Below are 20,312 nucleotides of genomic sequence, written 5' to 3' on the forward strand. Positions count from 1 at the left end.
TTTCTTTTTTTTTTTATTTTGTTGGATGTGCTTGTACCAGAATGATATGAAAATTTTTATATTACAAAAAAAAAAATGCCATAAGAATCAGAAAACCTTTTTTTTCTTTCTTTCTTTCTTTCTTTTTGTTTTATGGCTAGGTGGAGTAAGGAGGAGGTTGAGGGAGGCTTTACCTCTGATGAAATGAGGTTGGAGAAAAAGAAAGGACTGCGACCCGCTTCAGAGCCCAACCCTTGGTCATGGTGTATCCATGATGCCCGACCCCTTGCCTGCAAACAGAAAAACTTGTGGTTTCCGTAAATCTGCTCGAGATTGGTGGCCACTGGGTAAACGGCATGTGCAAAACTTTATAATGTGTTAAGAACAGCAAATTGAATGCAGAACTTGCCAGAATCTCATCATCAGCACCTCTTCATCATGTAACTATGTAAGAGCAGATTTTGTAAAGCAATTCCAAACAGTTCACTTAGCATATAAGTTGCAAGAGCACCTAATTTTTCTAAAGAAATTCTAAAAAAAACTCCAAAGAAGCTGCTCCGAAGATGATTTAAAGTTAACCAGCAATCGGCATCCCAACAGAGCTCCACATGCTGCATCGCCAATCTAAGATTCAGAAACCTGTAAAAGTTGCTTCTCTATTGATTTTATTCTTTTAGTCTTTCGCAAAAGCACAATATCGTTACAAGGACATACGCAGGTGACCCAACTTCACAAATTTCAAACAAATTGTGCAGCACCTTCCAAAATCTCGTCCCAGTTAGTGATACCAGGTATGATTGGCGAGTAGCAGACCTCAGTCAAGCTTAGTCAATCACCTTCCAGGGGATAGCCTGGAAAGAATGTAAAGCTTGCGTCCTGCTTATACTTCCAACTGTGACTGCAGCTCAAATTTGTACGCTTGTATTCCCATGGGAGATATTAGCACATTACCTTCTTGAGCTACATCTCCCAACTGCTCGATGTACCCTGGCATCTCCGTATCATCATGTAGGAGATTCAAGGAAGTCGCCTTCACATTAGAGACAACTAGATCTTTGAACATGTAGAACAGATTGACAGGCTCATCCCCTATATTCGAACACTGAAGTCCACCCCTTCTGCAATATGAAGCATCCCACCCCCTCCTGCGCAACAGAATAACAAATCTAGAATCTGAAGGCTGTACCTGGGGAAACTTTAGGGGCTGTGGGACTTTGAAATTTACAATATGTAAGTCACATGGTAAGGGTGCAGCCAATGGTGTGAATGATTTGTAGTATGTCTTCAAGGAGTTTTCCAGCGGTTTCCTGCTTACAAATGCATGCATTGGGTAGTTGAAGTGGGCACCTACTCGATGGGAGAGAAGAGATGGCTGGAGATTCAACAATGCATGTGCAGAAGGCAATGCAGAGACGTTGTGCTCTGTGAGGATATGAAAGAGCACATTCACAGGACGGTTATCCATTACCCCTTGACCCAGACCACGGCCATCATCATAGACCAAACGGCGATCCAACATAATTTCAAGCCACCCATTTTTAAGGCTTGCAGCCCCCAATGGCTGCTTAGAATGGACTGAGAAGCGGCGGCCTAACGAATCCTGCAAGAATGCAAGTGAAGGTATAGGGTAGTAATTTCCCTGCAAAGGGATTTTATCATAAGTCTGTCTCCTGATCATCTGAAAGCCATTTAGATCAGAGTAAAAAACCCTCTCATTGTCGATATTTGTCTTGAATCTAGCTATCAGTTCTCTGTCACTGAAATCAGAACCAAGGAGTTCAACATGGTATTCCTTCTCAATAAGCAATTCTTGTACGGTATTCTCTCCACTATAAATCCGTGTGCTATGAGAGATTGGAGTTTTCTCCCACATGGTCTTTGGAATAGAGTAAGATTCTTGCACCAAAGGACCTTCAGATATAATCAGGGACCCACCCTTTTCAGTAATGGGTTGAGCTTCTCCATTTGGTTTAAACAAATAAGCCCCACTTCCCGAGCTCCTGTAAATGCCTATTTCTTCCCCAACAACAGTTTGTTTGCCATCCCTATGGCTTATCTTCTGCAGGAGACCATGTTTTAAATCAAATGTGAGAGTGTGATGAAGACCATGGATCTCTGCCTTTTCCCCTTCTAGTTTTGAACAGACATAAGGAGGAGGGCAAGATGATGAATCTGATTCTGGAAACATTTTCAGCTCAGCATGTATAGCTTTTTCACATTCTTTATGTCCACGGGAAATAAAGTAGGTCTCCAACCCCATGGCGGGAACAGAAGCTCTCCAATAAAGACGATGCCGCCCAGTAGAAATTTTTCCCTTGCTATCATGCTGCCACTCAGGAGAAATTTGGCTCTTCACACATGACCCATTGGAATCCTGTACAAATATGTCAGGCTTAGTTACAACCACCATTACAACCTCATCCCTTGTTTGCTCCAACGGATTAAAGAATACCACAGAATGTGCATGATTTTCATGCACATCAAGGACCTTATGTGTTGGATGAACATCATACTTTGACCTTGTCTGCTCTGGCTCAAACTGTGATAATAAGGTAGGATCTGATTTATCACGGAAATCACCTAGAAGAACTTCCACAGCTCTAGACATAAATATCTGCAAGTCCTGCAAAGAAGTATGCATTCGTGTACCATAATCTTTTACTACATGATCCTTAGCAGTACCAGTTACCCCATCATGATGCTGGAAAAGAGCTAGGTTCCTCCTCGCAGCCGTCAATTTGTGGGAGAAGCTGACTGGTAATTTAGCACATTGAGACTTCTGACAATATCCCAAAACTAATGCAGCCAACATCTCGGATGCACGAAGTGTCTGTTCTAGTACCCGATCAACTGCTTTAAAAAATGGTCTTGAAACGTAGTAACCACTCCAATAGTCCTGATTCCTGTCAGCATATGTAAAGAAATCACCTGAAAGAGATGGGAAACCTTCTAGTTCTCCAGATCCAATCTCACCAGGATGGGAAAAATTTATTCTTTCTGCTTCCTCCCGAAGGGTACAGAAGTAATCTTCAAGAGTGCCAAACTTCACTTCAGCATTCAAATTGGGACTAGAATTTATATAATTAAAAAGCATTTGATAGTTCCTAAATTGGGCTTCTGCTTCATCCATGCTAACATAACGGAAATCATCCCCTAAAGGAACTAGAAGTGTATTTGTTCTGTATAAAGTTGATTTCTTCCTGTATTGGTCTAAAAGTGTTATTGCTCTCTCCTGCACATTACTTGGATTAGTTTCAATTGGATCCAATCTCCATGGGCAGAACTCATAGCTAAATCCACGTGTCCGAGCAAAGTCAAACTGACAACAAATAGCAGGCTCTGGTCCACAGGTATGTGGAATATCATAAGAATAGAATGGCATCATGTGGACAAATATATCAGTCCTTTCTTCCATGTCCCAGCTCTGCCTCCATATGTATTCAAGGTTCCTTTGCAAAGCCAACTCCTTTTTCAGTTCATAGTGCGTCCTCTGAATAACCATGTTACGGAAACCCATACGGCGGAGCAAATATGCCATAGTAGCTGAATAACCAAATGGATCTATTGCCCAAGAATTTTTTGGAACAACACCAATGGTATCGTTTAGCCATGTGTTACCCTCCGTCATCTGAATCAGTTTTAAAGAGGTCAGTGAAGACTTGGTAGTATGTTGAAGAAAATGTATGTTCAATTCAACATCTAACTAGAAGAATCAAAATTACGACTGAAAGTATATGCCTGGTGCATGAATCAATAGAATGCAAAATGCATAAGGTCGTAAACACTTTAACATGAATAATCTCAAATAAGCAACCTATAAAGCATGGATATGATTAAACAGGATTATAAGGTCCACCAAAAATATCATAGGAAAACATTAGACCATGGTCTGAAGTCCTCCCATAACTCCAAACCAAACCCAAAATTATCAAGTCTTTCCAGAATCGATCTACAGCTAGGGCTGGCAAATGAGCCATCTGTTCATGAGCTAGCACGTTCAGCAATTGGCTATAGTTTGGCTTGCTCAGTTAGGAGGAAATGAGCTAGGCTACAGCTAGATTTAGTTTACTCGAGCTAGGCTTGAATTAGCTCCAGTATGAATATATAAATAATTGATAAATTTTATAATATTTTAATAATCATCTATACAAATAATTAATTTATAATTTTTTATTATAAAAATTAATATAGGTTATGCAAAATAGAATGTACACCAAGCATAAAATGAAAGCCACAAATAATCTTAAGCTCTTACTAGATCTCTTGAAGTGGCTGCCCTTGAGAAGCTCAAGCTCAGTTCAATTATAGAATGAGCACTAGCTTGGCTCGTGGCTCATGTTTCGCTCATTTCCACCCCTGATTGCAGCTGATTTTAGAGCTTTGACCAAAACTAACTTCCAGGACAAATTTATTTTATACATGAGCAACCTAGGTTTTTTGTTATCTTTTTCATCTCTTTCAACATGAGGAGTAGTTATTTCCTCTCAAATAAACTTATAATTTGCAGGTTTTGAGAAGATTTGGAAAGATCTGAGAGTAAAGCTTTTGATGTACATCAAATCAAATAGAAATTCATACTTTTACATGTTAAATATCCATCAAATAGGTAAAGTATTACATTACCTTATATAGGTTTTTTATAAAAAAAATATGTAAAAAATAAATTTTGATTCTCTCAGCATGAAATCACTGAATTGATGCATCCAAAGGTCCTAAACAATATTACATATTATAAACTGATCCTAATTTATTATCTTGATTTAGTCTTGTTTTTAGCGGATTTTTCCTAATTTTATTCGACTCTTATCTTTTATCTTTTGAAATTTTTGATTGAAGCTGCCAGATCAGAAGTGGAATTACCGAAATTGTTGAACTACTCAATCAGAAACTCCTTTGTTTCCACTGAAACTAAAAACCAAAATTGAGTTTTGAACCTTGCACTAGATAGTGAAATAAAATGAAAGTCTGTTGTGAAAATCATCCAAATATAAAGATGCTATTCTTACTAATTATGATTGACCATTATACTAAAAATGATCATTGATCAAAGCTACAGTAGTAATGTCTTGCACAATAGGCATAAGGCATGCCAATTTTCAATGAAGAGAATATGATAACAGTACTCATAAAGCAAACAGGATTACAGGAAACAATCTCATCTATATTGCTGTTAGGATATAAATCCTTGTAACTGTTTTGAAAAAGAAAATTAACAATCTCCTTTGGGATGAGCAAACCAGGATGCACTGTTCCAAACAAAATACAAGAATATGAACAAGAAAGGAAGAAAAAAGGTGATATAGATCATCTGAGAAAGGAAGATAGTAGGAGCAAAAGAAGGTAGGAACATTGAATGGTTACAAGTATGAGCCTTTATCTCTGATTCTCTTCACTTATACATTGCTAGTTTCGGGCATGCGAGATGCTTGTAGCTTATTCAAGATGAAGGAGCATTCAATTTTGATTCCAACAATCATGATAGTTTGAAGATAGATACGTGATCCACTTTAGCTTATGTGCATCTCTCTTACATAGTTGTTAATTAGAGAGTAAATATGGAGAGGTATGTTTATGCACAAAAGAAAATAGTCTATTTATACAAGAGAAGTAAGATGCAAACTGAGACAAATGGGCCCCATGCTAAACTAAATTATTAAACATTGTTTCCCATGCCAATATTAACTGCCTATTATGTAACATAATCAAGCAAACAAAAAGAAGGAATGGGATCTGGCTACATAGTATATAGTTCTTTCCTTTTTTGCAGCAGTCCTCTCTCTCTCTCTCTCTCTTATATTTTTGTTATAGAGCAATCTTGAAATGGCATGTTTATTAAAAGAAGAATGTATATAAGTAAGGAAAGTGAGCTGTGTGGCAAAAGAGACGGATTTTCTGGTGCAATATGAGAAGTGAAATACAGAGAGAGACAGATGGCCCATACAGGGAAAAAAAATCTCAAATACAGTTCCCAACACTATATTACACTACTACTATATGCCACAACCAAGAAGCAAAAAGAGGAGGGAAGTCTGGTTACAAAGCCTTTCGATTAAGTATGGTATTACAACAGCCACTTATTGTTGGAAAATGATTAACTGGCCCTCAATAAGTGGTTCGCTGATTACACCATTGACGACAGCTGATCCTAACACCGTATCAAAGCGGCTAAATTTCCCAACTTTTCAGTTTCCATAATAACTCCTTATTAAAATTCTTCTTTAGAGGTTTAAACCATTCTAAATTTCAACAAAAAATCCTAACATTACTGACTCTGAGGAGTCTGAGAGAAAACTCTCCTCGAGTTGGGATTTCTATGATTGTTTGCATAATTTGAGTCCCATGTTCTCAAAAAGAAAAATCAAATTCATAATGACCGTTGGTCATAGACTCAAACTTATCTAGATTAAAAACATACTACTTTAAATTCCCATAATAGCCCCTTCTTACATTTCTCCTTTAGAGGTTTAAACTTTAAACCATATTAAATTTCCATTAAAAAAAGGATCTTAAAACTGCTAGACTCCAGGGAATCCAAGGAAACTCACCTTGAGTTGGGATTTCTGTGATTATAAGCATAGTAACTTAACAAGATTCCCATCCCATGTTCTCCAACATTCAAATTCAAAGTGATTTATTGCTCATGGCAAAACTTAAGCTTATCTAGATGAAAAAACGTGATATATTATTTCTTTCTAAAATTTATCTCACATCTAAAATCTTTAGTAGCAAGAACATGCATTTGCGTGGGTTTTTTTTTAACTAGTGATGCTTTAAGATGTGTTAATTCTCTAAATTTTGGATGCATGAATTTCAATTATCCTAAGAAGTTGGCGACAGTTTCCTAAAGATCATGTTATTTGAGGATTTTATGGATCATGTAATATAAAATCAAGCAAACACATTTGACAACACGCTTACAAGCTACAAGTTTAAAGGGTACTATATTAGACTTCAACATTTTAATTTCCAGATTAAAGTTCAAAACGCTCTACCCTCTCATTAGTCTTTTATGGAAGTCAGAAAACCTTGGCATTCTAGCAAAATTGGAATATTGAGGTTCTTCTAAATGTCAAATCCTTGGTTTTGTCCCCCAATGGTCATGCTTCTTTATAGTCAAGGGAAAATTAGTCATCATGTAATTAAGAGGTTGACAACCTATAAGCATTCCACCATAAACTGTTGAAAATCCCAAGAAAATCATGAGCACATTTGTTTAGACCCAAGAACTCAAAGTGCCTTTGTATTTATCTCAATCATAAAGCATCAAAATTGTGAAGACCTGAAAGGTAGAGTTATAGGCATCAATAAAAGTTTTTTATCCCAGAGGAAAGTCATTGATAAAAGCTTCCTTATAAACATTAGCATGTAAATTAGAATTTTATTGGAGATAAATTTATTTTTTTTCTTTTCTACACTTAAGTCTTTTCTCAAAATCAATTGTAATATTTCCAATCTCAGAACTTGTTTATCTTGGCTCTTGGCAGTTAGTCATCTCAGAAACTATGATCTTAACAAGTGTTTTTCACAGCTTAAAATCCGCCAAAACAATATGGCCTTGTGATAGGCAATGGCTGCTTCTTTCAACTTTTTAAGCCGCTTTTTCAGCCACTAAACATATTCACATGAACAACCAAACTTTAGAGGTTAATTCCAACATAGCAGACTGCATGAGTATATTGATGGGTTTGCTTGCATCATATTAGTATGCATGTGTGCGTGCCTAAGCATAATGCTCATGCATCACACAGACATAGATGTGATCAATAAATACCTATAAAAACTCTACTATGTCCTCAAATACATCAATATGTTCTCAGCAAATAAACGTTTTAATTACACCCAGCATTTTCCAAGAATCTTCATATTATACATTGCAACCATATTTGAAGCAAAAGAAAGAGGCTTCTCAAGTTCAAATCACACCAAGTAAACATATCAGTGACAAAAACCACATCATCACATGTGAAAGCAAATATTTTTTTTTATTTTTGAAAATCTACAGCGGTTAGTCCTTAATGAGACTAATTGAATAAAGACAAAGAATATACCTGTTCTATGATAGCAAAATAGTGAGAGTTGGCCTGCAAAGAAGAAAGGAATCAGCTTTAGAGGAAAAATACTTTTACAAGGACAATTGTAAAAGAAAAAGAGTAACATCATGTTTATTATGGAACAGCCTTATAAAACTTTTTTCATCATATCAAGATTCTACATGAAGAACTAGGGTGTAATATACAAGAGCTCGATTCAAGCACCGGTTGGAAGGCGGTGAATCATCGACAATAGATGATTGATCAGGAGCATGACTGTTGTAGAGAACCACCCAGTGATACAAGTTGAAGTGTTGAACCCCAACTGCCAGATGCTGAATGACAATTAAACTTCAATCAGTGCACTAACATTATCCTAATGGCCCACCACCAATCTCCTGAATGGCCTTCTACATATACATCCCCTATATGTGGTTCCACAAAACCTTTCAAAAAGTTATCAACCTAATAATGGCTAAATGAATAAAAATGGAAAAGGCTTGGCGATCAACAAAGTACCTTTTGCACCCAACCTTCACAATTCACATTGAACCCATCACCATCCAATAATGTGGGGAAAAACCCGCCAATATGGCATCATATCATATGACTATGCAGATAAATTTTCATAAGAGATGCCAAACTACAGATTTAGTTCCAGTAAAGCTCACTGGCTCCTGAACACTATCTCATGAAATGTGGCAGAAACCTAGTGATTGCTGGCAACAAATCAAGGTGGTCTAACCAAAGTTTAAGTTCCTACGTGACCACAACATCAACGAGAAAAAGTTGAATTATCCACTGAAGTTAGACTAAATTTTTTGGTTTCAGTTGTATTTTCCCCTAAAATACTACAATTCAGGTGCAATCAAACTTCTACTGCTCAAGCATCAATTAACATAAGCCATAAAGAAACCATGTAAAGAAAAAAATATTGATCATCTGTCAACCAAATATCCTAAAAACATTTGAGTTTAAGCAAGGCATTCTAGACACGGAAAGCATATATATATATATAAGGTCGTGCTCACTGGGAATTTGGCCAAATTTATCTAAATTAAACAAAACAAGAATGAATTTATAAGATTATACCTTATCATGAGAAATAAAAAGGAAATCCTTTTTCTGATAAATTTCAGGCTTCTTGTGTGTGACCATTATATGCAAGTACATAAAACTCATTTTCCTCCAAAAGTATTACATGATATTCATTCATCGAGAATTACTTGGATTGTCCTTTGGCTTACCTCATCGTTCATCACCCAACCTCCTCCTACAATCTCTAACTGCCCGTTCTTGACCAACTTGGTGAATCTCTCCCTTTTAAGCTCTGAGGCATCCCTCCACCATCTTTCCAAATATGACATCTCCTCCCAGATGAATTTGCGCCTCGTGTCCTGAAAAAAATAAGCCCCAACACAGTCCTTAGATCCCTTAAGGAGCCTCAAAACAAGAAAACCTAAGTCACCCAAACCCACGAGTGACCAACATCAACAAAGACATATAGCCCATCCAGCAACATTAATCAAACTCCTTTCCTCGCGACACTAAAATGAGCAAATCATACTAGTAAAGGAGTGATTTAATCAGTCGATCGGCAAAAGGAAACATCTGTGCAAAAAAAGGGTTAGAGCTCCTCGAAGAATCGAAGAATCGCTTTACGCAAAAATAGTTAAGTATAAGAAAGTCATAACATCCATCATTTAAAAATTAAAATCTGGAGGAAAAACAAGATTCTTGCAAATTTTCACCTTGGAAAGCGACTCCACGATGGTGTCCAGTATATGCCGAGATTGGCGATTGTAATATTCCTCGACCGTCAGCTTCCATCCGGGATCATTATGTGAATGGGGCACCACAAACACCTTCAATTTCTCCTTGTCCCACTCGTTCCCAACGTAGGTCACCTTCCACCCCTGCTTCCACGCGCCACCATCCACGTCCGAGAACTCGATCCGGTCGTACAGATCCTTGGTGGTGATGTCCACGGCGGCGGCCGCGATCTCGCCCCCCTTCACGCCGCCAGCGCCGCCGGCGTCGGCGGACCTCCGGAAGGTGGGGCGGCGGAAGAGGCGCTGCTTGGAGGGGGAGGAGGAGAGGGAGTTGGGGACACCGTAGCCGATGACGACGGCGAGGAAGAAGAGGACGGAGATGGAAAGGCCGAGGGCGAAGAAGGTGGAGGTGGGGGACAGGAGGTCGCGGAGATGGCTCCGGCGGCGAGCGGCGGCTAAGGAGGGCTTGCGGAGGGGCTTGGGCTTGGAGGTGGAAGGGAGGAGGACGCCGCCGCCGCCGCCGCCGCCTCGCCGGCCGCCGGAGAAGAAGGCCATCTGGGATCGATTCGGGAAGCGATCAGCTGCCGGCTGCTGCCGCTTTTGAACTATGGCCTGCTGCTTCTCGGACAAGCTTTGGGCACTCTTAAAGGATTGTTTTCTTCCATGTCGTGTCAAGGGATTGTTTTCTTCCAGGCTCGTGTTTCCAAGGACGAGACTTCGAGTCTGGAGGTGGGGTCCCGTGGGTAAGCGTGGCCCGGAAGTCCAGATTTTTTTCTTTTTCCCCCCTTTGGAACTTCCATCACGGTTGCATCCTTCCCACGAAAAAAAAAATCACCCTCCTTCGCGCCTTCCGACCGTTGGATCATCCACTGCATAGATCTCAAAGCAATACGAACCATCAGTACGCGCAGCCCTCACAGTCAAATGGGGATGATCTAACGGTCAAGCGGTGCGAAGGAAGGTGTATCCTTCTTTCGCACGAAGGATACAACCGACTCCTTGGAAAGTTGACGTTTTAATTACGGTCCTGGTATGCATCCTTCCGAGTAATCTTAACCAAGGGGTAGATTACAAATTACTATATTTTTAGAATGATATTAATTTTTTTATAAACCGATTTTGCGGGAAGGGCAACAAAAGAAGAACAATTCCCGCTGAAAAATTGCATCTGATCGAGAACTCGAGTAGTCTAACATTAAAAGGATAGAAATAATAATTTCAGGTTTGGATCCAAGGCGTGTAATCCTTGTCATGAAAGAGAATTTGTACCCATGCCCCTTTCCAAGTTTTATATAATTATATATATATCCCTGGATCGTATGCTCTTGTCATTTTTTAAACTAAGCCCTCTCCTCAGAAAAAAAAAAAAAAAAATCTTTCTGTTGTAAAATAAAAGGTAAAGAGATTGGAGACAAGAAAATAAATAAGACACAGAAATTATAGAAAATTAGTTCTTCATGAACTAATAGTATTTTCCATTTTTTTCTAATGCCTTTCTTTCTTTTTTACTTGTGTACATTTCATCCTCCTCAAGGTACCCTTTTATAGGCCTAGGGTTATAAAGAGGAGATATAATAGTCATAATCACAAGACAATTAAAGGACAAGAGAAGGTAAAAAGGTGGATGAATGTAGACATCCCCAAGGGATAAGGGGCACATCTAGGAGTTACAAAAGATGGAAAACCCAAGAGGTGGGGAAACTCAAGAGGTGAAGGTTAAGTGGTCATCCACCCAAATACGGTGGATTCATAACACTCCCCCTTGGATGACCACACACAAAGAATATGCCTCGTTAAAACCTTGCCAAGGAAAAACCCAGTGGGAAAAAAACCAATGGCGAAGGAAAAAGAGTACAGTATTCTTGTGTACCACCAAGTGCTTTAGGATTGCCTCATTAAAACCTTGCAAAGGTAAACCCAGTGCGACAAAACCTTAGCGAAGGAAAAAGAGTATAATCGGCATAAAATCTTCAAGGTCCTTGACTCCCCCTGAAAAATGCATGATCAAAGGTCTTTAAGTTGTCGCATTCCAATGTTATACACAATCTTCTTAAATGTTGCGGTTGGTAATGCCTTGGTGAATAAATCTGCCAGATTTTCACTTGACCGTATCTGTTTGACGTCAATATCACCTTTCTCCTGGAGTTCATGAGTATAAAAGAACTTAGGTGAAATATGCTTCGTTCTGTCACCTTTAATATAGCCTCCTCTAATCTGGGTGATGCAAGCAGTATTATCTTCATATAAGATTGTTGGACTATCATTGATTGTGGATAGACCACACCTTTTTCGAATATGGTGAATTAGTGATCTCAACCAAACACATTCCCGACTTGCCTCATGGATAGCAATAATCTCTGAGTGATTCGAAGAAGTAGCAGATAATGTTTGCTTCACAGATTTCCATGATATAGCAGTACCTCCACAAGTAAACAAATATCCTGTTTGAGATCGACCCCTGTGTGGATCAGATAGATAGCCAGCATCTGCATATCCAATCAACTATGAGTTTGATCCATTAGGATAAAACAATCCCATATCAGTTGTTCCACGGAGGTAACGAAGAATATGCTTGACCCCATTCCAATGTCTTCGGGTTGGAGTAGAACTGAATCTTGCTAATAAGTTAACTGCAAAGGCTATATCAGGTCGAGTGCAATTTGCAAGATACATTAGTGCACCAATAGCACTCAAATATGGTACTTCGGGATCCAGAATTTCTTCATCCTCCTCAGGAGGACGAAATGGGTCTTTCTTCACGTCAAGTGATCGAACAACCATTGGGGTACTCAAAGGATGAGCTTTATCCATATAAAAGTGCTTCAGAACTTTTTCTGTATATGTTGACTGATGAACAAAGATTCCATTTGGAAAATGCTCGAGTTGCAGACCGAGACAAAATTTTGTTTTTCCAAGATCTTTCATTTCAAACTCATTTTTCAAATAAGTAGCGGTTCTTGTGAGCTCTTCAGGAGTTCCAACAAGATTAAGATCATCAACATAAACTGCAACAATAGCAAATCCGGATTCTGACTTCTTAATGAATCATGGGCATATAGGGTTATTCTCAAATCCCTCCTTCAATAAATATTCGTTGAGGCGATTATACCACATGCGCCCGGATTGCTTCAACCCATATAAAGATCTTTGAAGCTTGATAGAATACATGCTTCGGGATGTACTTGAATTACATGCTTCAGGCATTTTATATCCTTCAGGGATTTTCATATATATATATCATGATCCAATGATCCATATAAATATGCAGTGACCACATCCATCAGTCGCATATCTAATTTTTCTGTAACTACCAAGCTAATCAAAAATCTGAATGTAATTGCATCCATAACGGGGGAATAAGTTTCTTCATAATCAACCCCAGGTTTCTGCAGGAAACCTTGTGTAACAAGTCGTGCTTTATATCGCACAATTTCATTATTTTCATTACGCTTTCGTACAAATACCCACTTATATCCAACGGGTATTATACCTTCAGGTGTTTGGACTACAAGTCCAAAAACTTTTCTTTTTGCTAATGAGCTTAATTCAGCCTCAATAGCTTCTTTCCATTTTGGCCAATTATTTCTACGTCGGCATTCTTCGATGGTCTTTGGCTCACTTTCCTCATTACCTTTGGTAATGCCAACATTACTTCTGGTAATGTCAAGAGCCACTTTAAATGAAAATATGTTGTCGACAACAGTTTTATTTCTATCCCATATTTCTCCTGTACTTATATAATGTATTGAGATCTCATTATTTTCAAGTATATGTTCCTCTTCAGGGGATAACTCTTCAGGAGGTTCCTTTTCAGGAAGTTGTATTCCTGGAGATTGTAGAATGGGAGTTATGGTCTCTTCAGAAGCACCAAATTTTATGGTCTGTTTTGTGGGTATGGCCTCTTCAGGAGCTCCAGTTTCTTTTCTTTGTACTTTTCTCTTCCGAGAATTCTTATCTTTCGATCCAATAGGTCTTCCACGCTTCAGGCGTGCGTCAGACTCATTCGCTGCTTTATTAGTAAGTTGTCCTTCAGGGACCTCAATCCTTGCTGGAGCATTAACAGCAGGAATATGAGATTTTACTACACTTCTGGTGTCAGTAAATACATCCGGTAATTGATTTGCAACATTTTGCAAGTGTATAATCCTCTGAACTTCCAGTTCACATTGATTTGTACGAGGATCAAATTGAGATAAGGGCAAATTATTCCAAGTGATTTCACGTCGTGCTTCAGGCATCGACTTTTCTCCCCCTAATGATGGAAAGACTGTTTCATCAAAATGACAATCCTCAAAACGTGCCTTGAACAAATCCCCTGTAAGGGGCTCAACGTATCTAATAATAGATGGAGAATCAAAACCAACATATATACCAAGTCTACGTTGAGGACCCATCTTAGTGCGTTGTGGGGGTGCAATTGGAACATATATAGCACAACCAAAAGTGCGAAGATGAGCAATATTTGGTGGTTGACCAAATGCAAGTTGCGAGGGAGAATATTTATGATAAGCAGACGGTCTAACTCGAACTAATGATGCTGCATGCAATATAGCATGTCCCCAAGCAGAAACAGGTAATTTTGATTTCATAAGCAAAGGTTTAGCAATCAACTGAAGTCTTTTGATGAATGATTCAGCTAAACCATTTTGAGTATGTGTATGAGCAACAGGATGTTCAATATCAATTCCAATTGACATGCAATAGCTATTGAAAGCTTGAGATGTAAATTCACCTGCATTATCCAATCGGATTGTCTTAATTGGATAATCAGGGAATTGTGCTCTCAATCTGATTATTTGAGCAAGAAGTCTAGCAAATGCAACATTTCTAGTAGAAAGAAGACAAACATGTGACCATCTAGTTGATGCATCAATCAAAATCATGAAATATCTAAATGGTCCACATGATGGATGTATAGGCCCACAAATATCTCCATGAATTCTTTGTAAAAATGAAGGAGATTCAACAACAAGTTTTGAGGGGGATGGCCTAACAATCAATTTACCTTGAGAACAAGCAGAGCATAGATAATCACTTGGTAAAAGAATCTTCTGGTTCTTTAATGGATGCCCGAGTGAATTCTCAATAATCCTCCTCATCATTATAGAACCTGGATGTCCAAGGCGATTATGCCAAATCATAAAGATCTTTGGATCAGTGCACTTTTGGTGCATTACAACATTTGATTCAATCATTTTCATCGGTGTATAATACAACCCAGATGAGAAAGCAGGCAACTTTTCCAAAACAAGCTTCTGGCCCGAATTCATTTGAGTAATAAGAAGAAGTTCTTTGTTGCCTTCGTCGGTGGTTTCAATATGATAACCATTACGACGTATATCTTTAAAACTCAATAAATTTCTTCTAGACTTTGAAGAAAATAGAGCATCGTTAATACAAAATGTTGTGCCTTTTGGCAACATAATATATGCTCTTCCAGAACCTTCAATTAAATTTGATGAACCCGATATGGTATTGACATTGGCATTGCTTAATTTCAAGCATTGAAAATACTTTTTGTTGCTGGTGGTCCAAACCGAGAACAATTGGCACAGCGGTGTGAACGGAGTTCCGTTTGGGTTGCCTTGGTTGGTGTTGATTGCGCTCCACTTTCCACCGAGAAATCTGCAAGCAAGCCTCGCACCACCACTGGGGTAGTGGGGGCCCTCCGACGATCAAGTCAGAGGAGATTGGAGGAGAAGGAGAGATAATAGTAGCAAGTAAGAGAATGCACTGGAAGTTCTTGCTTACCCCCCCCTTCTCCCCCCAGCCGCATATATACCAGGCTGGGGGGTCCTTCTGGGGGGTTGGTCATCGTGTGGCACGATGGAGTTGCCACTGACATGGCCGTTACAGGGCGTCGTGGGGTAGCGCTGGGTACGGCCATGACAGGGCGTAGTGGAGCTCCGCTTTGTACGGCTGTTACAGGAGATCGTGGAGCAGCGCCGAATACGACCGTTGCAGGGAGTAGTGGAGCAGAGGGTCGCGGCGTGCTTCAGGGGAACAGCCTGTCGTTGTCGAGAGATTGCCGACTCGGGGTCGGACTGCTGGATCAAGGGGCAGCCGACTCGGGGTCGGGCTGCGAAGCCGAAGATATCCGACTCGGGGTCGGGTTACTGGATCAAGGGGCAGCCGACTCGGGGTCGGGCTGCGGAGCCGAAGATATCCGACTCGGGGTCGGGTTACTGGATCAAGGGGCAGCTGTAGTCTTCTTGGACGCGCGTGCCGGTCACGTGGGGCAGGGTGGCTGAGTTCCCCCGTAACAGTAGCCCCCCACTTCCGAGCCTGGAACCAGAAGGGGAACGGGTGAAGGAAGTGATGCTTCGAGATTGCCGCCATCCCTCGGAAAGGCGCGCGCGCTTCGAGCTCCCCGCCTTCTTTATGGCGTATGGCGATTGTTGCTGACCTGGCAGTCTGAGGATTTCGGCGGACATCCTTCCTTAATGGCGTCGATTCGCCTTTGGGGCGCGAGCGACCCTTCGGCAGCCAGGCGTCCTCTGGCGTCACCCACCTTTCCGCCTATTTAACCGGGGGTCCTCCTCCGTCCGCCTTTCTCTTTACAGACATCTTCGAGTTTCTCCTTTGCGCTGCCGTCATCGCCGTCGGACTGTTCGCTTGCTCCTCCTTTGACGCTCTCGGAGCCGTTCTTCCTTCTCTTCCGGTGAGTTGCCTCATTCTTCAATTTAGGGCTCTCCATACTCTCCTTTTGTATTAGTGTACTCCAGTCGTTCCGGTCCTTTCCCCCTTCTTGATCCTGTCCTGACCGTAGATTCACTGGCCATTAGGGATGGGCGAAGTGAGAGCAGACCATATTAAGTCGGAGTTGGTCGCCGAAGACCTAGATAGGTTCGTGGCTCGATACCACCTTCCCGAGGCCTGCAATGTTACACTCCCGGGGCCTGAGGAGAGGATGTCCCATCCTCCTCTAGGGAAGGTTGCCATCAATGAGGGCATTCTTCAGGCCGGGTTCCGCTTTCCCCCCTCGGACTTAGTCGTTCAGGTGCTTCGGGGTTTAAGAGTGGCGCCGACGCAACTGGTGCCGAACTCATGGCGCGCCCTGACGGCCTTTCAGGTTCTCTGCCGCATGCACGAGGTTCCCGCCACCCTGAATGTCTTTTGGAAATGCTACGGCCTGAGCGGCCACCCCCAGGATAAAGGGTGGTGGTGCTTTGCGGCGCGGCGAGGGTGCGGCCTCGTCAAGGAGGCTCCTACCTCCATTCACGGCTGGAAGGGGCGCTTCTTTTTCGTTGACGCAGATCCCTCTTGGGGAATCAGGGCAACCTGGGAGACGCCGATGAAGTCCCCGATTGGCCTATCGAGGTTGTCGAGGGAGGAATCCGATGGCGTCGCCGTCTTGAGGGAGTTGGTTGCCGAGGGCCGGCTCCCCCCGGTGGCTCGCCTTATTTCCGAGGATACCTTGGTGAACGTCGGTCTGAGCTCGGTCCCCGCTGACCGTGAGCCCGCCACCATTTCTTTTTTAGCTCTTTTCTCCTCTTTCGTCTCGTTCTTTCCTTCAGTTTCTCAACCTCCGACCACCTCGTCCTTTTTGCAGAGATCGACGACGTCATGCGGTCGGACAAGGCAACGGCTGTTGGTAGGACGTCCCTACTGGAAGCAGTCCGGAGGAAGAAACGAGCTCCTCCGAGCGGGGCCCCACCGACGAAGAAGTCCCGCCGGCAGGCGACTCCGACGCCGACAGACGGGTCCGGACCCACTGATCAGGGGGACGCCGCGGGCGCGGACCGGAAGTTGACGCTGTATCAGCCCTCCGATGCCGAGACTACCGTTTCTCCGGAGGCATCACCCGGGTGCGCCCGAGATGGACGGGTCGGACGTGATCGGTCCCCAGCCCAGCCTTCGACTCGGTCGGCTCCGGACGATACGAGGAGGGGCGCGCTGAGGCCCCGGCCGAGCGGGACCCTGTCAATTCCAGGGGCGGTCCCCGCCCCGAGCATGGTCAGCATGACTCTTCCCCAAGCGATGGGTAAGGGTAAGGCTGCAGAACCACCGTCCGACTCCGGGGAGAAGTCGGGGTCGGCCTTCACTTTCGCCGGCGCCCGAAACCTCATCGAGACGGTGCTGCTGGAGAAGGACCGCAGGCGGGTCCGGGAGATGAGGGTCCCTGACGTCGGGGCTGCCAGCTGCGTCTGTCTCATGTCGGTGAGTGCTCTTTTGGTCACTTTCATCATTTATAGGCTCTGTTGATCCCCGCCTGACGCCCTCATTTTTCCTATCTCTTAGCTCGCCCAGTACATGATCCGCCTGGAGGAGTGCTACGAGGAACAGGCGAGGCTTCTGGCGAGGGCCGAGAGCCAACTGAAGGCAGTAGAGGAGGGAGGTCAGGCTGCGGCGGGGAGGACGACCAGGGACCTCGAGACGAGGCTCCAGGTGGCCGAAGAGCGGGCACTCGGCTTCGCCACCCTCGAGAAGCAACTGTTGGAGGCTCAGGAGCAACTCAAGGTTGCCTCGGGTCTCGAGGGCGAGATCAAGAAGGCGGAGGAGCGGGCCGAGAAGCAGTCCCGGAAGGCTGCCGACTACCGGGAGAGGTGGGAGAAGGCCCAGCGGTCAGCCGACAACGCCCGCAACCGAACCCGGTCTCTTGAAGCCAAGCTGGGCGAATTGGAGTCGGCCTTGGAGAAGTCCCGCGCGAGCGACCAGGAGCTTCATTCGCGCCTGGAGGAGGCTGAGGCTGCTCGCATTGCTGCCGAGGCGAAGCACAAGGAGGCTCAGGCTGATCTGCTGAGGGTCTCCTCCGAGGCGGATGACCGGATTGTGGCGAAGGTCTTGGAGGCGAAGGCTCAGATTATGGAGCGGGCAGAGGCGGCGCTGGCCGAGAAGAGTGCGGAGATCGGGCGTCAGGCGGTACAGGCTTATCGTCAGTCCGCCGAGTTCACCCGTGATATGTCGGAGGCGGTACAGGCCTATCGTCAGTCCGACGAGTTCGTCCGTGACATGTCGGACGCGGGGTCCGACTCCTTTGTCTTAGGCTTCGAGGAAGGCCTGGCAAGGGTGTCGGCTAAGTACCCCGAAATTGATCTGAGTGGGATCTCCCTTCTCGACTCCCCTCCGGCGCCATTGCCTGCTGCTTCTCCAACCGTCTCCCTACCCCCTGCGGACGTGCCCGACGTTCCCGACCCGGGGGTTCCTCCAAGCTGACCTTCTGTATCTTTGTTCTTTTCTTTGTGTGTTGGCGTTTTGCCAAGTTGTATGGGTCTCGGCCCTGAAACAATGAAAGTTAATGCAAATAGAGTTTCTTCATTTCACTTTCGTCCTTCTTCTTTTTAACTCTTGGTAGCGTCTCGCTGACTCCCGACTCTTGAAATTCTTCTGGCGCTAGGCCAGGTATCTGAGGGTTAGGCCTCAGGAAATTCTTCCGGCACTACACCAGGCGTCCGAGGGTTAGGCCTCAGGAAATTCTTTCGGCGCTAAACCAGGCATCCGAGGGTCAGGCCTCAGGAAATTCTTCCGGCGCTAAGCCAGGCATCCGAGGGTTAGGCCTCAAGAAATTCTTCCGGCGCTAAGCCAGGCATCCGAGGGTTAGGCCTCAGAAAATTCTTTCCGGCGCTAAGCCAGGCATCCGAGGGTTAGGCCTCAGGAAATTCTTCCGGCGCTAAGCCAGGCATCCGAGGGTTAGGCCTCAGGAAATTCTTCCGGCGCTAAGCCAGGCATCCGAGGGTTAGGCCTCAGGAAATTCTTCCGGCCCTAAGCCAGGCATCCGAGGGTTAGGCCTCAGGAAATTCTTCCGGCGCTAAGCCAGGCATCCGAGGGTTAGGCCTCAGGAAATTCTTCCGGCGCTAAGCCAGGCATCCGAGGGTTAGGCCTCAGGAAATTCCGCTCGTTGGTCGGCCAAGGCTGGCGCAAGCCGAGGCGACCGGTCGGGGCTTCAGGCTAGTCTGCTCCCGGGATGATCATCGGGTTAGCCTGGCATCCGAGGGCCGAGCCTCGGGAAATTCCGCTCGTTGGTCGGCCAAGGCTGGCGCAAGCCGAGGCGACCGGTCGGGGCTTCAGGCTAGTCTGCTCCCGGGATGACCATCGGGTTAGCCTGGCATCCGAGGGCCGAGCCTCGGAAAATTCCGCTCGTTGGTCGGCCAAGGCTGGCGCAAGCCGAGGCGACCGGTCGGGGCTTCAGGCTAGTCTGCTCCCGGGATGATCATCGGGTTAGCCTGGCATCCGAGGGCCGAGCCTCGGAAAATTCCGCTCGTTGGTCGGCCAAGGCTGGCGCAAGCCGAGGCGACCGGTCGGGGCTTCAGGCTAGTCTGCTCCCGGGATGATCATCGGGTTAGCCTGGCATCCGAGGGCCGAGCCTCGGGAAATTCCGCTCGTTGGTCGGCCAAGGCTGGCGCAAGCCGAGGCGACCGGTCGGGGCTTCAGGCTAGTCTGCTCCCGGGATGATCATCGGGTTAGCCTGGCATCCGAGGGCCGAGCCTCGGAAAATTCCGCTCGTTGGTCGGCCAAGGCTGGCGCAAGCCGAGGCGACCGGTCGGGGCTTCAGGCTAGTCTGCTCCCGGGATGATCATCGGGTTAGCCTGGC

General features: G+C 44.1%; 2 protein-coding genes across 2 annotated transcripts; both read right to left on the reverse strand.

Annotated features, from left to right (window-relative positions):
- Positions 1-384: 384 nt before the first annotated feature.
- Positions 385-10,438, reverse strand: LOC103710003 (alpha-mannosidase 2). Its single transcript, XM_008795561.4, has 4 exons — positions 9,761-10,438; positions 9,257-9,406; positions 8,028-8,060; positions 385-3,607 (listed from the first exon to the last, which is right to left on the reverse strand). The coding sequence occupies exons 1-4, from the start codon at positions 10,334-10,336 to the stop codon at positions 860-862; spliced, it is 3,507 nt and encodes a 1,168-aa protein (XP_008793783.2). The 5' UTR covers positions 10,337-10,438; the 3' UTR covers positions 385-859.
- A 2,715-nt stretch (positions 10,439-13,153) lies between these two features.
- LOC120111397 lies at positions 13,154-14,982 on the reverse strand. Its single transcript, XM_039128444.1, has 2 exons — positions 13,272-14,982; positions 13,154-13,167 (listed from the first exon to the last, which is right to left on the reverse strand). Exons 1-2 carry the CDS (start codon positions 14,980-14,982, stop codon positions 13,154-13,156), a joined length of 1,725 nt encoding a protein of 574 aa, XP_038984372.1.
- Between the last annotated feature and the right edge of the window lie 5,330 nt (positions 14,983-20,312).

Source organism: Phoenix dactylifera, chromosome 7 (genome assembly GCF_009389715.1).
Source record: "Phoenix dactylifera cultivar Barhee BC4 chromosome 7, palm_55x_up_171113_PBpolish2nd_filt_p, whole genome shotgun sequence".
Classification (NCBI taxonomy): Eukaryota; Viridiplantae; Streptophyta; class Magnoliopsida; order Arecales; family Arecaceae; genus Phoenix; species Phoenix dactylifera.

What these genes read in the sequence shown, in the direction of transcription:
- LOC103710003 (XM_008795561.4), bottom strand. Translation starts at nt 10,336, where the DNA reads ATGGCCTTCTTCTCCGGCGGCCGGCGAGGCGGCGGCGGCGGCGGCGGC. An exon ending in TCGTGGAGTCGCTTTCCAAG is followed by an intron (nt 9,407 to 9,760) that starts GTGAAAATTTGC and finishes TATTTTTTTCAG; the next exon opens with GACACGAGGCGCAAATTCAT. An exon ending in ATTTTGCTATCATAGAACAG is followed by an intron (nt 3,608 to 8,027) that starts GTATATTCTTTG and finishes AAACTGATTCAG; the next exon opens with ATGACGGAGGGTAACACATG.
- LOC120111397 (XM_039128444.1), bottom strand. Translation starts at nt 14,982, where the DNA reads ATGAAAATGATTGAATCAAATGTTGTAATGCACCAAAAGTGCACTGAT.